This window comes from Chiloscyllium plagiosum, chromosome 32 (genome assembly GCF_004010195.1).
Source record: "Chiloscyllium plagiosum isolate BGI_BamShark_2017 chromosome 32, ASM401019v2, whole genome shotgun sequence".
NCBI classification, from domain to species: Eukaryota; Metazoa; Chordata; class Chondrichthyes; order Orectolobiformes; family Hemiscylliidae; genus Chiloscyllium; species Chiloscyllium plagiosum.
In genome coordinates this window covers 40631209-40650731 of record NC_057741.1, presented here as the reverse complement: position 1 = coordinate 40650731, position 19523 = coordinate 40631209, and the positions used below count along the sequence as shown (strand labels likewise).

The window sequence follows — 19523 nt, the reverse complement described above, 5'->3', positions numbered from 1 at the left end:
CCAGTTCTGTGCTGTACTGTTCTATGTTCTATGTTCATTAGAATGATCCTTCATATGGAGGGATTATTTTATGAGGAAAGATTAAACAGGTTGGGCCTCTACTCACTGAAGTTTAGAAGAATGAGGGGATTCCATTGAAACATAATAGGATTCTTATGGGGCTTGACAGGGTAAATACTAAGAGGATGCTTCCTGTCATGGGCAATTCTAGGATCAGAGGCCATAATCTCAGAATAAAGGAATACTGAAGTAAGGAGGAGGAATTTCTTCTCTCATAGTCTTTGGAACTCCTTGCCATAGGGAACTGCCAGGGCAGAGTTTTTGTATATATTTAAGGCTAAAACAAATAGATTCTTGATCAGTTAGGAATCAAGGGTTACATGGAAAAAGGCAGGAATGTAGACATGAAGAATGTCAGATCAGCCATTGTCTGACTGAATGGCAGGGCAGGTTTGAAGGGCTGAATGGCCTAATCCTGTTCCTATTTCTTGTGGACTTGTGTTGTTGCACTGGTTCAGCATTGACCCTCTGACAGTGTAACACTCCTTCAGTACTATACTCCAAACGTCAGTGGGTGGGACAAAGCAGGGGTTGATTGACAGGCAGGTAGCACCCAGGTTCCTGGGATGGGAGAGGGTAAGACGGACTTATTTCGTTGGGTGTCACATCTTAAGGAGGCATAAACTTTTCAAAAAAAATTGAAGAGACCTTAGACATGTCTTTGATATTTATCCACATATAAACAATTAAAAATTCCATGTCTCTTGCTTTTGAAAGAATCTTCAGGCTCAACTTCAAATTCCCTCCAAAAGATGTACTAACAGTAAGGAAATTGATAGGCACTCTGTAAAGTCACAACTGCACAGAAACAAACCTTACCAAATGCTCTGAAGGCACTCATTATTGAATATCACTGTTCCAGAAAAATATTGCTGATCCCAAAATAAGAGATGTTCTGGTGTTTTTGCAAAAGATTAACTGGCTGTCCTGGAATAAGAACTGGAAACTGTTTATAGTGAGGGGAGAGACGGAAGAGAGGCTGATTGAAATGTGTAAATGCTCCATTTTGGAAATAAAGCAATGAAAATGTATTTATCAAAATGTATGATTTAACAAAAACATTTGATTCATAGATTCCAAGTTAAAATATTTAATCACATGTATGCATACAATCTTTGATAGTTGTGCTCTCCTATCTTTCTAAAACTTAAAATGCTGAAAGATTTAACACTGATACAGCAGGTAATGTTCCTACTTGATTGCATCATCTGATCACGGAGTTAGTGAGAATGTAAAAGGAGCTTTGGAAAATCAAGAAGTAGTCTTAAAGAATGTCTCACAAAGTGCCCTTGAAAGAAAAATATTTTAATCCTGGTTTGTAATTCAGTTTCCTAAATATGACCATTACACATTGCTATGGAAACGAGATTTCCATTACGGTTTGTTTCTTGTCCCTTACTGATCTCCTGTTGTGACACTAATTCATTTTGTTGTAGCACCGTTGATAGTAGTTTTCCCATACATTGTTCCTACACACTTAGAAGTAGAATATAAACAAAATATTCAACAGAAACAGGTACAACAGATAAACCTGATTAAACCTTTTCACTCACTGTGATGGAAGATATGTGTATATATATATATTCATATTGTTTATTGCATGTTTGGATTTTGAACTAGTGGCATTATGATTTTGGTCTGTACATGAATGGGTTGAATAATTAACTTATCAGTTAATTCTGGAGCAACTTTTGACGATGAATTCGATCTTCCATTTTGATATCCTGCTTCTACCCCCAGCATGTGTAATGTGTTTATATGTTTTGGCTCTTAGTCAGAGCTGACCTATATTCTGCTGCTAGCATCTATTCTGGATCTGTGCTTTGATTTTTCTTGACAATTATCACACTATTGCTTTTTGTTCAATGGTACCTTTGCCCTCTAACCTGATGCTCTCTACTGTTTCATTTGATCTTCTCCCCACCTTCAGCAGCATAAAACCACATGGCCTCTTTAGTTCAGAAGAGGAGCACATTAGATTTGAAACATTAACTCTGATTTTCTCTCCACAGATATTGCCAGACCTGCCGAGTTCCTCTGCATTTTCTGTTTTAATTTCAGACCTACAGCATCCACAGTATTTTACATTTGCAACTGACTGTAAATGTATGGTGAGGATATTTTTGCTCAGTCTTTTAAAATGAATTTTGAGGACTGTTTCACAGCAATTGCATGAGGTGTTACAATAGTCACAGAATACAAGGCTTGGCTCGATAAACTTACTGCTGTGTTCAGTTCTGTCATTAGATCCAAGAATTTGGAAAGCACCAAGTCCACTGGGTGGTAGTGAGTTACGGAGAGATTGAGTGAGGAGCTGATCCAATTGATCCTTGGAGTTAATCTGAAATGCCTAGAAAAAACAAACAAACGTACAGCTCAAACAATGTGAAAATAACTACGAGTAAGAATTTTACACACGCATTTTCCAGGTAATTTGTGGAAGATACATTGCTATATTTGCCTAATTTCCTGACATTCCACTCTAGCCTCAAATTCACACCATTATGGAAATTATTTATGGAAACACTGGTGGAAATAATGGAATTTAAGAACATGAGATAAGGACCTTATAGAGATTTATAAAATCATGAGGGTCATGGATAGTGTGAATAACCAAGGTCTTTTTTCCAGGGTAGGAGAGTCCAAAAGTAGACGGCATAGATTTAAGATGAGAGGGAAAAGATTTAAAAGGGACCTGAGGGATAACTTTGTCATACACAGGGTGGTATGCGTATGGAACAAGAGGTGGTGGAGGATGTTACAATTACAACATTTAAGAGGCATCTGGTTGGGCACATGAATAGGAAGGGCTTAGAGGGATATGGGCCAAATGCTGGCAAATGGGACTAGGTCAGTTTAGGATATCTGGTCGGCATGGGCGAGTTGGACTGAAGGGTCTGCTAATGTGCTGTATAACTCTATAAGCAGATCATCCAGTCCCTTGATGTGTTGCTCCATTCATTTTAACTTCATGCATAACCCTTAACACTGTTTCATTCCTAATTAGCTAATTTTTCAGGCAGGATCATAACCGACAAAATCAATCAGACTCAAGCTTTGAAAATTCCAATTGACACCCAGCCTCAATACCATCTTGGGGACAAACCTCTACATTTCCACTCCTCTTTGAGTGAAGTGCTTCCTGACATTACACCGTATGGCCTGGATTTAATTTTAAGATTTAGTTACCTTGCTCTGGACTCCCACATGAAAGGAAACAGCTTTGCTCTGTTGTTCCTATTAAATTGTTTAATCATTTTAAAACTATCAATTAAATTAGAACCCGCTTTACTTGAGGGGATACAATCTCAGCTTATGCAATGAGAAAGTTTCTCGGAATAGCGTCAATAACAAGGAATATAACTGGCCAAACAATTGCAATCTTAAAGATAGCAATATCCCATCCATTCACTTTAACAGGCAGTACACAGGCCTTTGTGAGAGGACCTAATTGGCCATAGCTCAGTGGATGTCATGCTCACCTTGGATTTGGAATGCTGTAGGTTCAAACCCCAACTTCTAAGACTTTGCTCCAAAGTCTAGGCTGATATTCTGGTGCAATCTTGAGGGAGCACTGCTCTGTCAGAGGTGCTATCCTTAGGATGAGGCATTAAACCAGGGTGCAGGATGCTCTCTTGGGTGGATTAAAAACCCAATGATTACTTATATCTTTGCTACTTGTGAGATCTTGCTATTTACAAATTTGACTGCTTTGTTTCCTTTTCTCACAATGATAATACTTCATAAAACGCCATTGGTTATAAAATTCTTTGAGAGATCTGGAGGTTGTGACAGGCGCTTTTGAAATAAATGCAAGTTCTATGATTCTGTAACATTCTTTATTTTATATAGATATTTTTATTGAAAATTTAACATATTTTTACAAGTTTACAAATAAAAAACCCAAGTATAAACATTGATATACAATTAAATCTTAAATAAATAATAACCAAATTTATCAAACAAAAAAAACAGAGAAAAAAAACAAAACTCAACTAACTACTAATCTAACCTACAACTAACCAGAGTGTATAATTAAATCTCTTACATTATTCAAAGAAGAGAAGAATAAAAACCGACGGATAACACAGAAATTGGGTAGTGAGATACATGCTCGGAATGTATTAACATCAAATCGTAACAAAACCCGTATTCGTGCGGGATTCCTCTCCCAAGGGGCCCTGGACCAGCCAGGTTCATCATCTCAATTAAATAAAAGCCCTTGTTAGGATGGCCGAAAAATCTGTAGTTGTGTAACTCAAGAAGGGCTGCCATATTTTATGGAATAATGCGGTCTTTTGGTGCACCATATTTGTAAGGAAGTCAAGGGGAATACAGTCCATGATTAATCTGTGCCAATTCGAAAGTCCAGGGGGCCCTTCAGCCACCCAGTTTACCAAAGTATTTTTCCTTGCACAGAAAGAGAATAGAAAATAATCTCTTCCTGTGCATATCCAGGGAGGGTAAGTTCGAAAAGCCCAAAAGGAGAGATACAGGGTCCACTCTAATTGTTTCTATAGAGATTTCCAGTCCCAAATCCTGATCCCATGTTTTAAGCAGATTGTCCATATCTCCCAATACTTCATCATGTAATAAATGATAAATAGTGCTGACGGAAGATACCCCCATTGGCCATAGCACTCTACATTCTCTATCTGATTTATAAAGACTATCTAATAACGTAGTCTTCTTCTGTTTGTAATCTCGAATTTGGAAGTATCGAAAGAGGTCTCCATTAGGTAATCCAAATTTCTGATGCAGCAGTTCAAAAGACATCAGGACCCCTTCTTTAAACAGATCCCCTAAACATGAGATACCCCAGATCTCCAGAGTTTGAAAGTGGCATCTGTAAACCCCGGTTGAAATCCCCATGCTTCCACTATCGAAGCATAGGGGGATATTTTATGTGAGTTGCCCCCATTTTGCTGCATTATATCCCAAGCTTTAATTGTGTTTAGTATTATAGGGTTTTTACAGTGATCCGTGATGATTTTCCTCTTGTCTGAAAATAAGAGGTTAGTAAGTGGGCATTTTACTTGAGAGGCCTCGATGTCCAGCCAGATTGATTGCGGGTCAGACAAGACCCATCAGCTATGTAGCTTAATAGAGAACTTAACTGATATGTCCTAAAATCTGGGAAAGCCAATCCTCTCCTTGCCTGTGGAAGCTGTAGCTTCTTCAGCTTAATGAGGGGCTGTCTATGATTCTAGATAAAGGAACCCACCAGCCATATAATTTACATAGTGCCAGCCTCGACAGCATCACCAGAATCATTCTCATTGGGTATAGGAGACGGGCAGGACATTTATTTTAATTAGTGCTATTGTACCTAGCCAGGAAATTGGAAGGTCTCCCCATCGCTGGAGGTTCTGCCTTATCCTTTCCAGTAAATGCACAAAGTTAGCCTTGTATAACTGACCAAATACTGGGGTAATAAAAATGCCTAAGTATAAGAAACCCTCCAGGGACCACCGAAAGGGAAAGTGGGATCCGTCCATAAAGTGGGGTATCATAGCAAGGCCACCCATTGGCATAGCCTCCGATTTTGAGAAATTAATTTTATAGCCTGAAAATACACTAAATGTATTAATAACTTGGATTAAGCGAGGCACGGACATCAGGGGATTACTGAGAAATAGAAGAATATCATCTGCATAAATGGTAATTTTATGTTTACCTGTACCAATCCTCAGGGCTGTTATATTAGGATCATCCCGTATTGCTTCTGCTCGTGGCTCAATTATTAGCGTAAATAGCAATGGCGAGAGGGGACATCCCTGACGGCAGCCCCTATCCACACTGAAGCTATCCGAGTCTAATCCATTGGTAATCACAACTGCTTTGGGATCACTATACAGTGTTGAGACCCATTTGGTAAACACCTTTCCAATGTGTAAAACAAATATGACCATTTAACTCTGTCGAATGCCTTTTCCGCGTCTAATGAGACTACTACTTCTGGTATTTTTCCCTGTTGGCAGGCTTGGATCACATTCAAAACCCTTCTAACATTATTGGATGATCTACGGCCCTTAATAAACCCCGTCTGATCTACCTTTATGATATGTGGCAATACCCTTTCTAGCCTCAATGCTAACGTTTTAGAGAGGATTTTAAAATCTGCATTTAGCAAGGATATTGGTCTGTATGATGCACAATCTTCTGGGTCCTTTCCTTTTTTGAGGATAAGAGAGATATTCGCTTCTTTCAGCGAAGGCAGGAGACAGCCCTGACTGTATGAAGAGTTTTACATGTCCATAAGTGGACCAGCCAATATTCCTGTAAATTCTTTATAGAATTCAGCTTGAAAGCCATCTGGGCCAGGTGCCTTACTGCTCTGAAGTTGCCTGATTGCTTCAAGTATTTCTTGGATTGTTAGGGGAACATTCAAGACCAATACCTGTTCCTGAGTTAGGTTTTTAAAAAATGACTGCATCCTCCTAGTCCTGTCTTTGCAATCCTGCCATTTATATAAATCAGAATAAAATTTTCTAAAGATTGCGTTAATCCTTTTATGATCATGAATCAGAATACCTGTACTTTCCTTGATAGCCATGATAGTTTGAGGGGCCTTCTTTTTCTTTGCGAGAAATGCTAAGTATCTACCAGGTTTATCGCCAAATTCATATAACCTTTGTTTTGCAAATAATATTTCCCTCTTAGCCGTTTGGGTAAGCGTGGTGTTCAGAGCTGTCCTAAGGGCCGTAATCCTATGTAATTTGATAATAGAAGGTCTGTCAGCGTATGCTGTTTCAGCCACTTATAAGCGAACTTCGAGCAGACGCTGTTGTTCGCCCTTTAGTTTTTTCTGGGTTGCTGAGTATGAGATGCTCAAACCTCGCATGTAAGCTTTGATGGTCTCCCATATCATTGATGGGTTGCTAGCTGTACTTGAATTAATTTCTAAAAAAGTTTTAAATTCTTGAGAGAAGTACTTTACAAATTTACTATCTTTCATCAGGAAGGGGTCCATACGCCAATGCCGGGGGGATGTCTCATTGTTCCTCGCCTTGATTTCCATATATACAGCAGCATGGTCAGAAATTGCTATACTGCCTATTTTACAGGATGATATGGAATTTTTAAAAATCAAGGGGGCAAAAAACATATCAATTCTGGTATGACATTTATGTGGATTGAAGTAAAAAGAAAAATCTCTGCCCTGTGGATGAAGGCATCTCCATACATCTACTAGTCCTAATTCTTTATTCAAATCCACCAATTGCCTGGATCTGGGAGATACTCCTGCAGTACTCTTGGGAATCCTATCTATTTCTGGATCCATAATACAATTAAAATCTCCCCTATAATTGTATGACGAGCACCGAGAGCCATCAATTTTGAGAAGGCTTCCGTTATAAATTTAAAAGGATATGCCGGGGGCAATACAAACTTAAGATCCCATATTCCTCTCCATTTATAAGGGCTTTAATCAGAATATATCATCCAGATTTGTCTTTTATCTGATTTAGGATTTTGAAAGGGAAATTTTTCCGAATAAGAATAACAACTCCCCTGTTTTTTGAGCTGAAAGAAAAGAAAAGGGCCTGATCAAATCCACCCTGTTGTAATTTCAAGTGTTCTTTATCCAATAAGTGTGTCTCCTGTAGGAGAGCTATATCAACCCTTTCTTTCTTGAGGTTTGATAATATTTTCTTCCTTTTGACTGGTGAATTACTTCCCTTGACATTCCAGGTGCACCATTTAACTGACTGATCAACCATAATCGTCCGGGCAAGTCCAAGACCCCTCGGGAGGGGAAACCCTATCCAGAACATTCTAAGCATATAGTATATAAAATTCACAAAAATAAAGGCTCTTTAATACACTCTCATCAATATAATAAAAAACTATTTCTAAATAAAAAAATATAAAACGTATTTAAATGGAGATTTTCCCCCTTGTTCCCAGGGGGTATCACTTCCTTTCCAAAAGTCCATCATATCCTCTCCCAACCAGTGCCCCACCCTTGACCCAGGTGCCCCTCGATAGGATGAAGAAAATTCAAATATACTACAGAGCTAGAGTTAACAGTGAGCACCCTACCCCCTCCCCCACACCCCCATCCCACGCCAACACCAACACCTGGATATATTTGGTAATGTTAATACCATGTATAAACATACATAACTATAAAATTACAGCCTCAACAAGTAATAATTAAATATAATAATACAAAATAACAGGGGAAAACAAACCCGCTCCTAAAGACAGAAACAAAATAGGATAACATAACCACCTCCCCCCACCAACATTAACTAGACCCCCCGGCCTATATATATAAACAAAGGGAGAAAATCGCTAAGTAGAGAACAAATAAATAAATCCCTCTCCCCACCCCCTGAAGATAATATTAAACAGTAAGGTTGAAAAAAGGGATTAAGATAAAGAGAAAGGGGGGTGTAAACCAGAGTGGGGGGAGAGCAAAACAACATCAATTAACTCTTACAATTTATCTAAGAGAGTCCAAATATTCCTTGGCCTTTTCTGGCGATCTGAAGTTATACACGGACACTTCATGGTTAAAACGTAGCGTAAGGAGTACTGAATGTTTAAGTCCCTTAAACACTTCTTCGCTTCATCAAACACCTTCCTCTTTCGGACCAGAGCTGGGGAAAAGTTCTGGAATAACATAATCTTGGATCCTTTATAAATCATGGTTTGAGGATCTTTCCCAAGATTTCTGGAAGCTTCTAAGAGCATCTGCCTCTCCTTTAGCTCTGCAGCTGGAACAGGACCGGGCGGGGGCGCTGGTTTGAGCCGGGCCGCATATTGCAACCCGGTAGGCCCATTCCACCCTTACCTGGCCTGATCCAGCCTCCAGATTTAAAAGCTGTGGACGCCACTGTTCTAAGATCCGGACTCGCTGTTCGAGAGTCCGGACCCGATCCACGGCCAATTCTGCTGTAGTCTCGGAGGTCACGGCCTTTAGCTCCGCCCCTCTGACTCGGCGCTCAATTTCCTTGATGTCTCGGTCGTACTTTTGTAGCGTGGCCGAGAGTGAGTCCCATCGGCTCCCGGACTCTTCGATGAAGGTGTCGATCTTCGCATCGAGTTTAGAGATTATTTCCACAAGGCTTGCCACCTTGGGTAAGTCCCCCAGGGCGGCTGCGGATGCCTCTGCTGCAGCTGGAGAGGGTGGGGTAGGGGTTCCTACCCACTGAGAACTCCGGGCTCCCTTCCCTTTAGTCATTTTTACTGGAGATTAAATTGTTTAAATTCAGTACTGAGCAACTAATTACATTAAGTAAAAACTATTTTGAATGATTTGGTGAGTGTGGTGGAGGCGGGTGACCCACTTTGCCCAAGTCTTGGGAGGAGCACTATAGACTCAGACTTGCTGGATCGCCGCCATCTTGGCCCCGTAAGATTCTTAACTCATGCCCAATCAAGAAACATTTCCCTTCTCAGGCAGATCAAGTCAAATGTAACATTGTGTGTCATGTTTTAATGCAGAAAGTGCAGTGTAGCGATGATAATGGGAGAGGCTTTAGTATGATCTCCATGGATAGAGAAGGAGAATCAGGGAAGGGATGTTTGAAGAAATACAACTGTTGCATAGTGCAATGGCTGGCACACCTCAGTCACGTGACCTCTACCTTTGCTGTAACTTGCTTTTACTTTAGTCTGTGGCTAAACATGAAACCAGAAATGTGAAGATGACATTAAGTGAAGTTTCAGAGCTGTTAAAAGAGCTCCTGTAAAGAAAAAAAAAGGTAGATTTAAAACTATGGTCTGTAATGTTGAATTACTGAGTCAGATTGACTCTAACTTTTCCACTCCATGATTTGAAAACTAAAGGAGACATCACAGAGAATTTGTACCAATGAGACTTTGCATTATGCTATGGTTCTGTTCGCCGAGCTGGAAGATTTTGCTGCAAACGTTTCGTCCCCTGTCTAGGTGACATCCTCAGTGCTTGGGAGCCTCCTGTGAAGCCCACAGGAGGCTCCCAAGCACTGAGGATGTCACTTAGACAGGGGACGAAACGTTTGCAACAAAAACTTCCAGCTCGGCGAACAGAACCACAGCAACGAGCACCCGAGCTACAAATCTTCTCACAAACTTTGAACACCTACGGGCGAGAGACGCTACGACAAGCCAGGAAATGGGAATCCTGCGCTAACCGCCTAAGCGCCACACTTTGCATTATGCTAAAAGATAAAGCCAAAAAATGAGCAACATATTGGAAAAAAGGAGACAAATTTACAAAAGAAAAGAAAGCATGTTCGTGTTTTAGATTACTTACAGTGTGGAAACAGGCCCTTCGGCCCAACAAGTCCACACTGACCTGCCGAAGCGCAACCAACCCAGACCCATTCCCTTACATTTCATCCCTTCACCTAAAACTACGGGCAATTTAGCATGGCCAATTCACCTAACCTGCACATTTTTGGATTGTGGGAGGAAACCAGAGCACCCGGAGGAAACCCACGCAGACACGGGGTGAATGCGCAAACTCCATACAATTAGTCGCCTGAGGCGGGAATTGAACCCGGGTCTCTGGTGCAGTGAGGCAACAATGCTAACCACTGTGCCGCCCATAATTTCTGATGATCTTATGGCTTATGGTGTACAGCACAAACACTTGCACAGATTAGTTGGGCTGAATGGTTTATTTCTGTGCTATGCATTATGTGTACGATATGACAACAGTAGTTACACTCTAAATGGATGTAAAATATTTTGCTTTAGAAATGCAAGTTATTTCTCTTCCTAACGGATGATGCACTCTCCAAATCAGAATATGTGGGAAGGTGGAAACTGTCAACAAGAGACTGGTAAGCACAACCCTCTTGACAGGAAGGTTCACGTTCATTGACAAAGAAGTCCTGCTGTACTTCATACAGTCATCAAGAAATCTTTCAACTACTTCTGGCAAGTTTATCTATTACTGTAAATGGGTGTCAACACATGGTTAAAAAGGATATCGACAGTTTGCTGTCTTTGGGATTCTAGTGTGTGAAAGGTTAAGGGAATTGTCCTAATAGCCAAATAAATTAGTTCAGTTAGCCATTCACATAAAGTGTGATGTCCATACATCAAGGTGAAGCCATCTCAGTGCTGTATTAATTAACTTCATCAATTCATGAGTAATTTAATCTATGAAAAAAATCACTTCTGGCCAATATTGAAAGCTGTAGTCACCAAAATATATTAATGTATGTGTCAGTGTTACGGATAATATTCTATTTGAGGTTTTACAGTTGCAGAATCTCCTTCCTCTAATCTCCAAGATAATCGAGTAGAATATAAAAATTTTACTATTGGATTTAAGATAAACTGATTCAATTTGCCTAACTTAGTACTGAATTTCATGTTAATAAAGATATATTGAAAGGATAATTTTAACTTACAGCAGTGGGAGAGACTTCCTGGAGTAAACCTGCTGAATCTTTCTGCTAATAGAACATAGATCAGTACAGCACAGAATAGGCCCTTCAGCCCACGATGTTGTGCCGACCACTGATCCTCATGTAAGGTAAACCTAATGTATGAACCCTCAAATTTCTGTGACCATATGCATGTCCAGCAGTCTCTTAAATATCTCCAATGACCTTGCTTCCACAACTGCTGCTGGCAACGCCTTCCATGCTTTCACAACTCTCTGCGTAAAGAACCCGCCTCTGACATTCCCTGTATACTTTTCACCAAACAGCTTAAAACTATGACCCCTCGTGTTAACAATTTCTGCCCTGGGAAAAAGTCTCTGGCTATAAACTCTATCTATGTCCCTCATTATCTTGTACACCTCAATTAGGTGACCTCTCTTCCTTCTTTTTTCCCAATGAAAAAAGTCTGAGCTCAGTCAACCTCTCTTCGTAAGATAAGCCCTCCATTCCAGGCAGCATTCTGGTAAACCTCCTCTGAACCCTCTCCAAAGCATCCACATCTTTCCTATAATAGGGCGACCAGAACTGGATACAGTATGCCAAGTGCAGTCTAACCAAAGTTTTATAGAGCTGCAACAAGATCTCATGGCTCTTAAACTCAATCCCCCTGTTAATGAAAGCCAAAACACCATATGCTTTCTTAATATTTTCTACTTTCTCCTAGTTTTTTTTTGTTTTCACATTTTTATTAGTTTCAAAGAAAACCAAGAAATTGAATTTTGGTTAAAAAATGCAGGAATTACTTCTTTAAGAAACCTGCATTTTTGTGATACCTTTTACTTATTCTCTAAATGTTTCAAGACAGATTCATATCCATTTTAATTACTTTTCAAATTCAAGTTACAAAACTATGATACTCTGATGAGACATGAAATCCCAACTGCTGTCCTCTCAGGTGGATATGAAAAGATTCTTTGGTACAATTTTGAAGCATAGCAAGGGAACTATGCTTCCCCTGCATAGTAACTGAAGTAGGCCATTCAGCCCCTTGAGTCTGTTCCACCATTCAATGAAATCATGGTTGATCTGTGGTATAACGTCATACACCTGTCTTTAGCCCATATCCCTTAATACTCCTGCTAAACAAAAATTTACCTACTTCAGATTTAAAACTAATAACTCATCTAGCATCAACTGCTGTTTGTGTAAGAGAATTACAAACATCTGTCACACTGTGTGGAGAAAGTGTTTAGCAAACTTGCCTTCATTGCTCAGACCACTGAGTTTCAGAGTTGGGACTTTATACCTAAGTTGTGCAGGACGTTGGTGAGACCGCTTTTGCAGTACTGAGTGCAGGTCTGGTTGCCCTGCCATAGGAACGATATTATTAAATTGAATGGGGTTCAGAAAAGATTTGCCAGTATGTTGCCAGGACTAGTGGGTTTGAATTAAAGGGAGAGGCTGGATAGGCTGAGACTTTTTCATTGGAGAGTAGGAGGTTGAGAGGTGACCTTATAGAGGTTTATAAAATTGTGAGGGACACAGAAACGGTGAATAGCAAAGGTCTTTTCCTTAGGGTGGGGCAGTTCAAAACTAGGGGGCACATTTTTAAGGTGAGAAAAGGAAGATATAAAAGGGTGTTCTTGTACATCAGTCAATGAAAGCAAGCACGCAGGTACAGCAGACAGTGAAGAAAGCTAATGGCATGCTGGCCTTCATAACAAGAGGAATTGAGTATAGGAGCAAAAAAGGTTCTTCTGCAGCTGTACAGTGCCCTGGTGAGACAGCAGCTGAAGTATTGTGTGCAGTTTTGGTCTTCAAATTTGAGGAAGGACATTCTGGCAATTGAGAGAGTGCAGTGTAGGTTCACGAGGTCAATCCCTGGAGTGGTGGGACTATCATATGTTGAAAGATTGGAGCACCTGGGCTTGTATACGCTTGAGTTTAGAAGGATGAAAGGGGATCTGATTGAGACGTATAAGATTATTGAAGGATTGGATACTCTGGAGGCAGGAAGCACGTTTCTGCTGATGGGTGAGTCCAGAACCAGAGGATACAGTTCAAAAATAAGGAGTAGGCCATTTATAATAGAGTTGAGGAGACACTCCTTCACCCAGAGAGTGGTGGATATATGGAATGCTCTGCCCCAGAAGGCAGTGGAGGCCAGGTCTATGGATAATTTCAAGAAAAAAATGAATAGAGCTCTTAAAGATAGTGGAATCAAGGGTTGTGGGGACAAGGCAGGAATAGGATACTGATTATGGATGATCAGCCATGATCATAATGAATGGTGGTGCTGGCTCAAAGGCCCGAATGGCCTATTCCTGCACCTATTGTCTATGGACCTAAGGGGTAGCTTTTTTTAACACAGAAAATGGTTCATATGTGAAATAAATTGCCAGAGGAAGTGGTAGTTGCGGTACAATTACAACACTTAAGACATTTGGGTAGGTACTTGAATGGGAAAGGTTTAGAGGGATATGGGCCAAATGCAGGCAAGTGGTACGAGTTTAGTTTGGGAAACTTGGTCAACATGGATGAATTGGACTGAAGGGTCTGTTTCTGTGCTGTATGACTCTAGGACTCTGCTTGATTCTGAATGGTTTGGCCCTAATTTTTAGACTATGCCCCTAGTTCTAGAATCTGCAACCAGTAGAAATAGTTTCTCTTCATCTACTCTGTCTTTTCCAGTTAATATGTTGAAGACTTTGATCAGATCATACCTTAACCTTCTAAATTCAAGAGAAACAGGCCTAATTTGTCTAGTCTCACATCATAACTTAACCCTTGCAGTCCAGGGATCATTCTTGTAAAGCCACGTTGTACTCCCTCCTAGGAGGATATCTCCTTCCTTGGGTGTACTGCCCAGATTTGCTTATATCACTTCAAGTGGGTTCTAGCCAGGGTTGTATGTAACTGCAGCATAAAGTCTACTCCCTTATACTCCAGTCCTCTAGATATTGTGTATATGTATGTAACATATGTATGTTTTCTCCCAGCGTCTTGGGGCCAATATTTCTCCCTGAATTAAGATTGTAGAAAAATATAATTGTCACGATTTCATTGCTGTTTGGGGGATCTTGTTATGTACATTACAATAGTGGTCTCACTTAAAGGATGTTCATAAGTCATGTTAGGGAATTGTGTAAACATTTGAAAAGAAGAATATATATAAGGCTATTATGCAAGGTGGAGTGGAACCAATGAGATAACTTCTTCAAACGCCAACTGGCTCCTTCTGCGCTAAACTGAAAAGGAGAAAAAGGACAGGATCGGTTTTTTATTAATCACAAATAGTACTTACAAGAAGTGAATACATTATGATTGGATTACATAATCACATGTGCAGGTTTGAATATGATTGGATAATATAGTCATGTCTTCTAACCTAGAATGTAGACTATGTTAACAAATATGGATGAGTAAATCTGAAACCTTTTGATTTGAAACATGTTATCTTTAGAAATACTATAAGACCATTATTTTTGTTATCAAGTTTGATCGGTGTGTCACCTTTGTTGTGCACACCTCCCATGTCTGCATGAATAAATGTTTGCACAAAGAAACCAAGTCTTGTCTGGTCTTAAGGAGGAATGAAGGGATAAAATCACTCTTTCATATACAATACTATGAAATTTACATACAGTAGATTCAACTATCTCTCAGCTTAATTTCTCACTGTGATAGACATTGGACATATTTGCCACTAGACTCAAATCCACACATTGGCTTAAATTACTAAGCACAATGAGCATCAGTATAAAACAGACTCACATAACCAAACACGGGAAAAAAGTCCCATGAACAATGTAGCTCTGTTTGAAAATACACTGATGCTGCACCTCAGCTGAGCTAGAAATAGTGAGTCTAAAATATAAAGTATCCAATGAAAAAACAACTCAATCAATTATTTGCAATCTCGGTCCCTTCACTCTACATATTTGTTCTATCACCACATATGCATATAGATAATACCACCTAAACAGAATAACACCACAAACAAAACGATTCATTGTTTCTTTCTGTACTACATTTAACTACATTAGCGTAGACTTCCTTAAAACTTCACTTCCGTATCAAATTATCTTTCAGTGATGGTACATTTTTCTGTGTTGAGTTCATTTTACGATGCAAGGGAGCATTTTGCCTGTCCTGCGTTTTTACAAAAAAACTTGTATTTCTGTAAGACCTTTCTTGACTTCATGATATACCAAGTGCTTTATATTTTAAAGAAATCCTTTTTTGAAGAAAATGAATATGGGAAGCACATAGCAGGTCAGGCAGGAAACAGAGTTAATGTTTTAGGTTGATGACCATACTGATGAAGGTGCTGATTTCATTTAAGATTTCCCGCATCTGAGATATTCAGTTGTTGTGTTGAAATATGTTTTTGAAGAATGGTCACTTTCATAGGGAACACAGCAGCTAATTTGCACACAGCAAGCTCTCAACAACTGCAATGTGGTTATAATCAGATAACATGCTTTTGCAGGTCTGATTGAAACATAAATATTGGCCAGGACACCATGGATAACTCAATATAAGATCAATACAAACAATCCACTCCCCCTAATCATTATCAATAGCCTTGCATTTCTTTTTCTTTTTAAAGCATTTATCCTATTCTGCTTTGAAAATTATTATTGAATCTGCTTCCACTGTCCTTTCAGGCAGAACATTCCAGATTATAACAATTCATTGCATAAAAAACAATTCTCATCTTCCTATATTTTTGGTCAATTAACTTGAATTAGTGCCTTCTAGTTACCATGATTCCACTAATGGAAACAGCTTCTCGTTACTTAATCAAAACTCAAAGTTGAACATCCCAAGTAAGAATACTGCTTTAGTCACCTTCCCTTAGCTTAAGTTAATAGTAATAGAAGCAGGAGTAGGCTATTTGGCCCGTCAAGCCTTCTCCGCCATTCATTACAATCATGGTTGATCTATCCATTGTCTCAACTCCTACCTGCATTATCCCCATAACCCTTAATTCACCTACCAAGCAAAAACCCATCCAACTGTGCCTTGAATATATTTAATGAAGCTGCCTGTACTGCTTCCTTAGGCAGAGAATTCCATAGACTCACTACTCTCTGGGAAAATCAGTTCCTCCTCATCTTTGTCCTAAATCTACTCTCCCTAATCTTGAGGCCATGTCCCCTAGTCCTAGTATGACCCACCAGAAATACCTTGCCTATCTCTATCTTATCTATCTCTCATAATTTCATAGGTTTCTATAAAGATCCCCTCTCATTCTTCTAAATTCTAGCAAATACAGTCCCAAGTGACTCAACCTGTGCTCACAGGGTAAGTCCCTCATCTCCGGAATCAACCTGGTGAACCTCCTCTTACCACCTCCAAAGCCAGTATATCGTTCCTCAAGTAAGGAGACCAGAACTGTGCACAATACTCCAGGTGTTGCCTCACCAACACCTTGTCCAATTGCAGCAGAACCTCCTTGCTCCTAAATTCAATCCCTCTAGCAATGAAAGCCTTCTGTTTGCCTTCCTGATTACCTGTTGCACCTGCAAATCAACTTTTAGCGATTCATGTACAAGCATTTCTAAGTCCCTCTTACAACAGCATGCTTCAATCTTTCATTATTTAAATAATACCCTGACCTACTATTTTTATTTCCAAAGTGGATAACCTCACATTTATCAACATTGTACTCCATCCTCCAGACCTTTGCCCAGTCACTTAAGCTATCTAAATCTCTCTGCAGACCCTCCAAATCCTCTGCACAGTTTGCCTTTCCATTCAATTTAGTGTCATCAGCAAACTTGGACACATTATACTTTGTCTCCTCTTCCAAGTCATTTGTATATATCATGAACAGTTGCAGGCTCAACACTGACTCTTACGGCATCCTGATCACCATTGATCTCCAACCAGAGAAACACCCATTTATCCCAATTCTCTGCTTTCTACTGGTTAACCAGTCCTCTATCCATTCTAGTACATTTCCCACAACTCCATGTATTTTTACCTTATGGAGGAGTCTATTATGTGGCACCCTATCAAACACCTTCTGAAAATCCAAATATATAACATCCACACGTTCCCCTCCATCCATAGCACTTGCCACATCCTCAAAAGAGCTTCAAGAAGTTTATCAAACACAACCTTCCCTTCCTGAATCCATGCTGCAACTTTCTGATGGAACCCATTCCATCTAGGAGTCACACTATTGCTTCTTTAATGATAGCCTCCAGCATTTTTCCGACTACAGATGTTAAGTGAACTGGCCTATAGTTACCTGCCTTTTGCCTACACCCCTATTTAAACAGTGGCGCGACATTCGCTGTCTTCCAGTCCGCTGGGACCTGTCTGGAGTCCAGTGTATTTTGGCGAATTACCACTAACGCATCTACTACAACTTCCACCATTTCTTTCAGCACCCTGGGATGCATTCCATTAGGACCAGGGGACTTATCTACCCTTAGACCCTCAAGTTTCCTCAACACTACCCCTTTAGTGATAACAATTGAATTGAGGTCCTCATCTCCCATCATATCCTTAACATCATTCTTTGGCATGTTAGACATATCTTCCACTGACTCAAAGTAGTTATTCAAGGCCTCAGCCATTTCAGCATTACCCAACATTAATTCCCCCTTCTCATCCTGCAAGGGGCCTACATCCACTTTAGCCACCCTTTTCCATTTTATATATTTATAAAAACTTTTCCAACCGGTTTTTATATTCTGTGCTAGCTTGCATTCATAATCTTTCATTTCTTTCTTTATTGCTTGCTTCGTGGTTCTTTGTTGCTTTTTAAAGTTTTATTAATTTTCCTGTTTCCCAATACTCTTGGCTACCTTGTAAGCCTGAGTTTTTAACTGGATGCCTTCCTTTATTTTCTTGGTTATCCAAGGCTGGCTCTTCCTACCTTTGCTATTCTTGTTTTTGACTGGAATATACTTTTCTTGAGCACTGTGAAAAATCTCTTTGAAAGTCCACCACTGTATCTCAACTGTTCAACAATATAATTAGGGGGTTAGATAGGGTCGACAGTATGAACCTTTTCCCGCGTATTGAGTCGGGTATTACAAGGGGGCATAGCTTTAAATTAAGGGGGGGTAGATATAGGACTGATGTTAGGGGTAGGTTCTTCACTCAGCGAGTCGTTAGTTCATGGAATGCCCTGCCAGTAACAGTGGTGGACTCTCCCTCTTTATGGGCATTTAAGAGGGCATTGGATAGGTATATGGAGGATAGTGGGTTAGTGTAGTTTAGGTGGGCTTGGATCGGCGCAACATCGAGGGCCCAAGGGCCTGTACTGCGCTGTATTCTTCTATGTTCTATGTTCTATGTTCTATAACTTCTGTTCCCAGTCTAATCTAGCCAACTCCTTCCTCATCCCATTATAGTCTCCCTTATTTAAGCACAACACCCTGGTTTTAGACGATAGCATTTCACCCTCCATTTGTATCCGAAATTCAATCATACTATGATCACTCTTTCCAAGAGGATCCTTAACTAGGAGATCATTAATTTTACCTGTCTTATTACACAAGACCAGATCTAAGATTGCATGCTTCCTTGTAGGTTCGGTAACAAGCTGTTCAAGAAAGTTATTACAGATGAGTTCTATGAACTCCACTTCAAGACTGCCCCTACCGACTGGATTCGGCCAATCAACGTGCATGTTAAAGTCCCTCATGACTACAGCCGTTACATGTGTCAGATATTTCTTGATTGATTGTCTGTGCCACTTTAGCATTATTATGGGATGTTCTATAGATTACTTCCACCAGTGACTTCTTCCCCTTACTATTCCTGATCTCTACCCAAATGGATTCAACATTTTGCTGCTTAGATTCTAATTAAGGATTCTCATCCTTAATTAAGAGTGCGACCCCACCTCCCTTACCTTCCTGCCTATCCTTCCTAATTACCTGATACCCTTGGATATTTAATTTGCAGTCATCACCATCCTGCAATCATGCTTCTGTAATGGCAACTAAATCATACCCCTTTGTACTGATTTTGAAAGGTGCTACAACTGCCTCTGAAAGAATCAGAGGCAATCTCAATGAAATATATAAAAGTCTCAGAGGGTTTGAGAGGGTCGATGCTGAGAGGGATTTCCACTCTGGCTGAAGAATCAACAATCCTGGCTTC

The 19523-nt window shown here is 39.9% G+C and overlaps 1 protein-coding gene across 4 annotated transcripts in view; it reads right to left on the bottom strand.

The window, feature by feature from the left end:
* LOC122539545 (B-cell scaffold protein with ankyrin repeats-like) overlaps nucleotides 1-19523 on the bottom strand; it is a 273798-nt gene that overhangs the window by 181855 nt on the left and 72420 nt on the right. For all 4 annotated transcript variants that reach the window (XM_043674514.1, XM_043674513.1, XM_043674515.1 and 1 more), the window contains one exon: nucleotides 2284-2410. In XM_043674514.1, the coding sequence (XP_043530449.1) occupies nucleotides 2284-2410 (127 nt within the window). The remainder of the gene's footprint in view (nucleotides 1-2283; nucleotides 2411-19523) is intronic.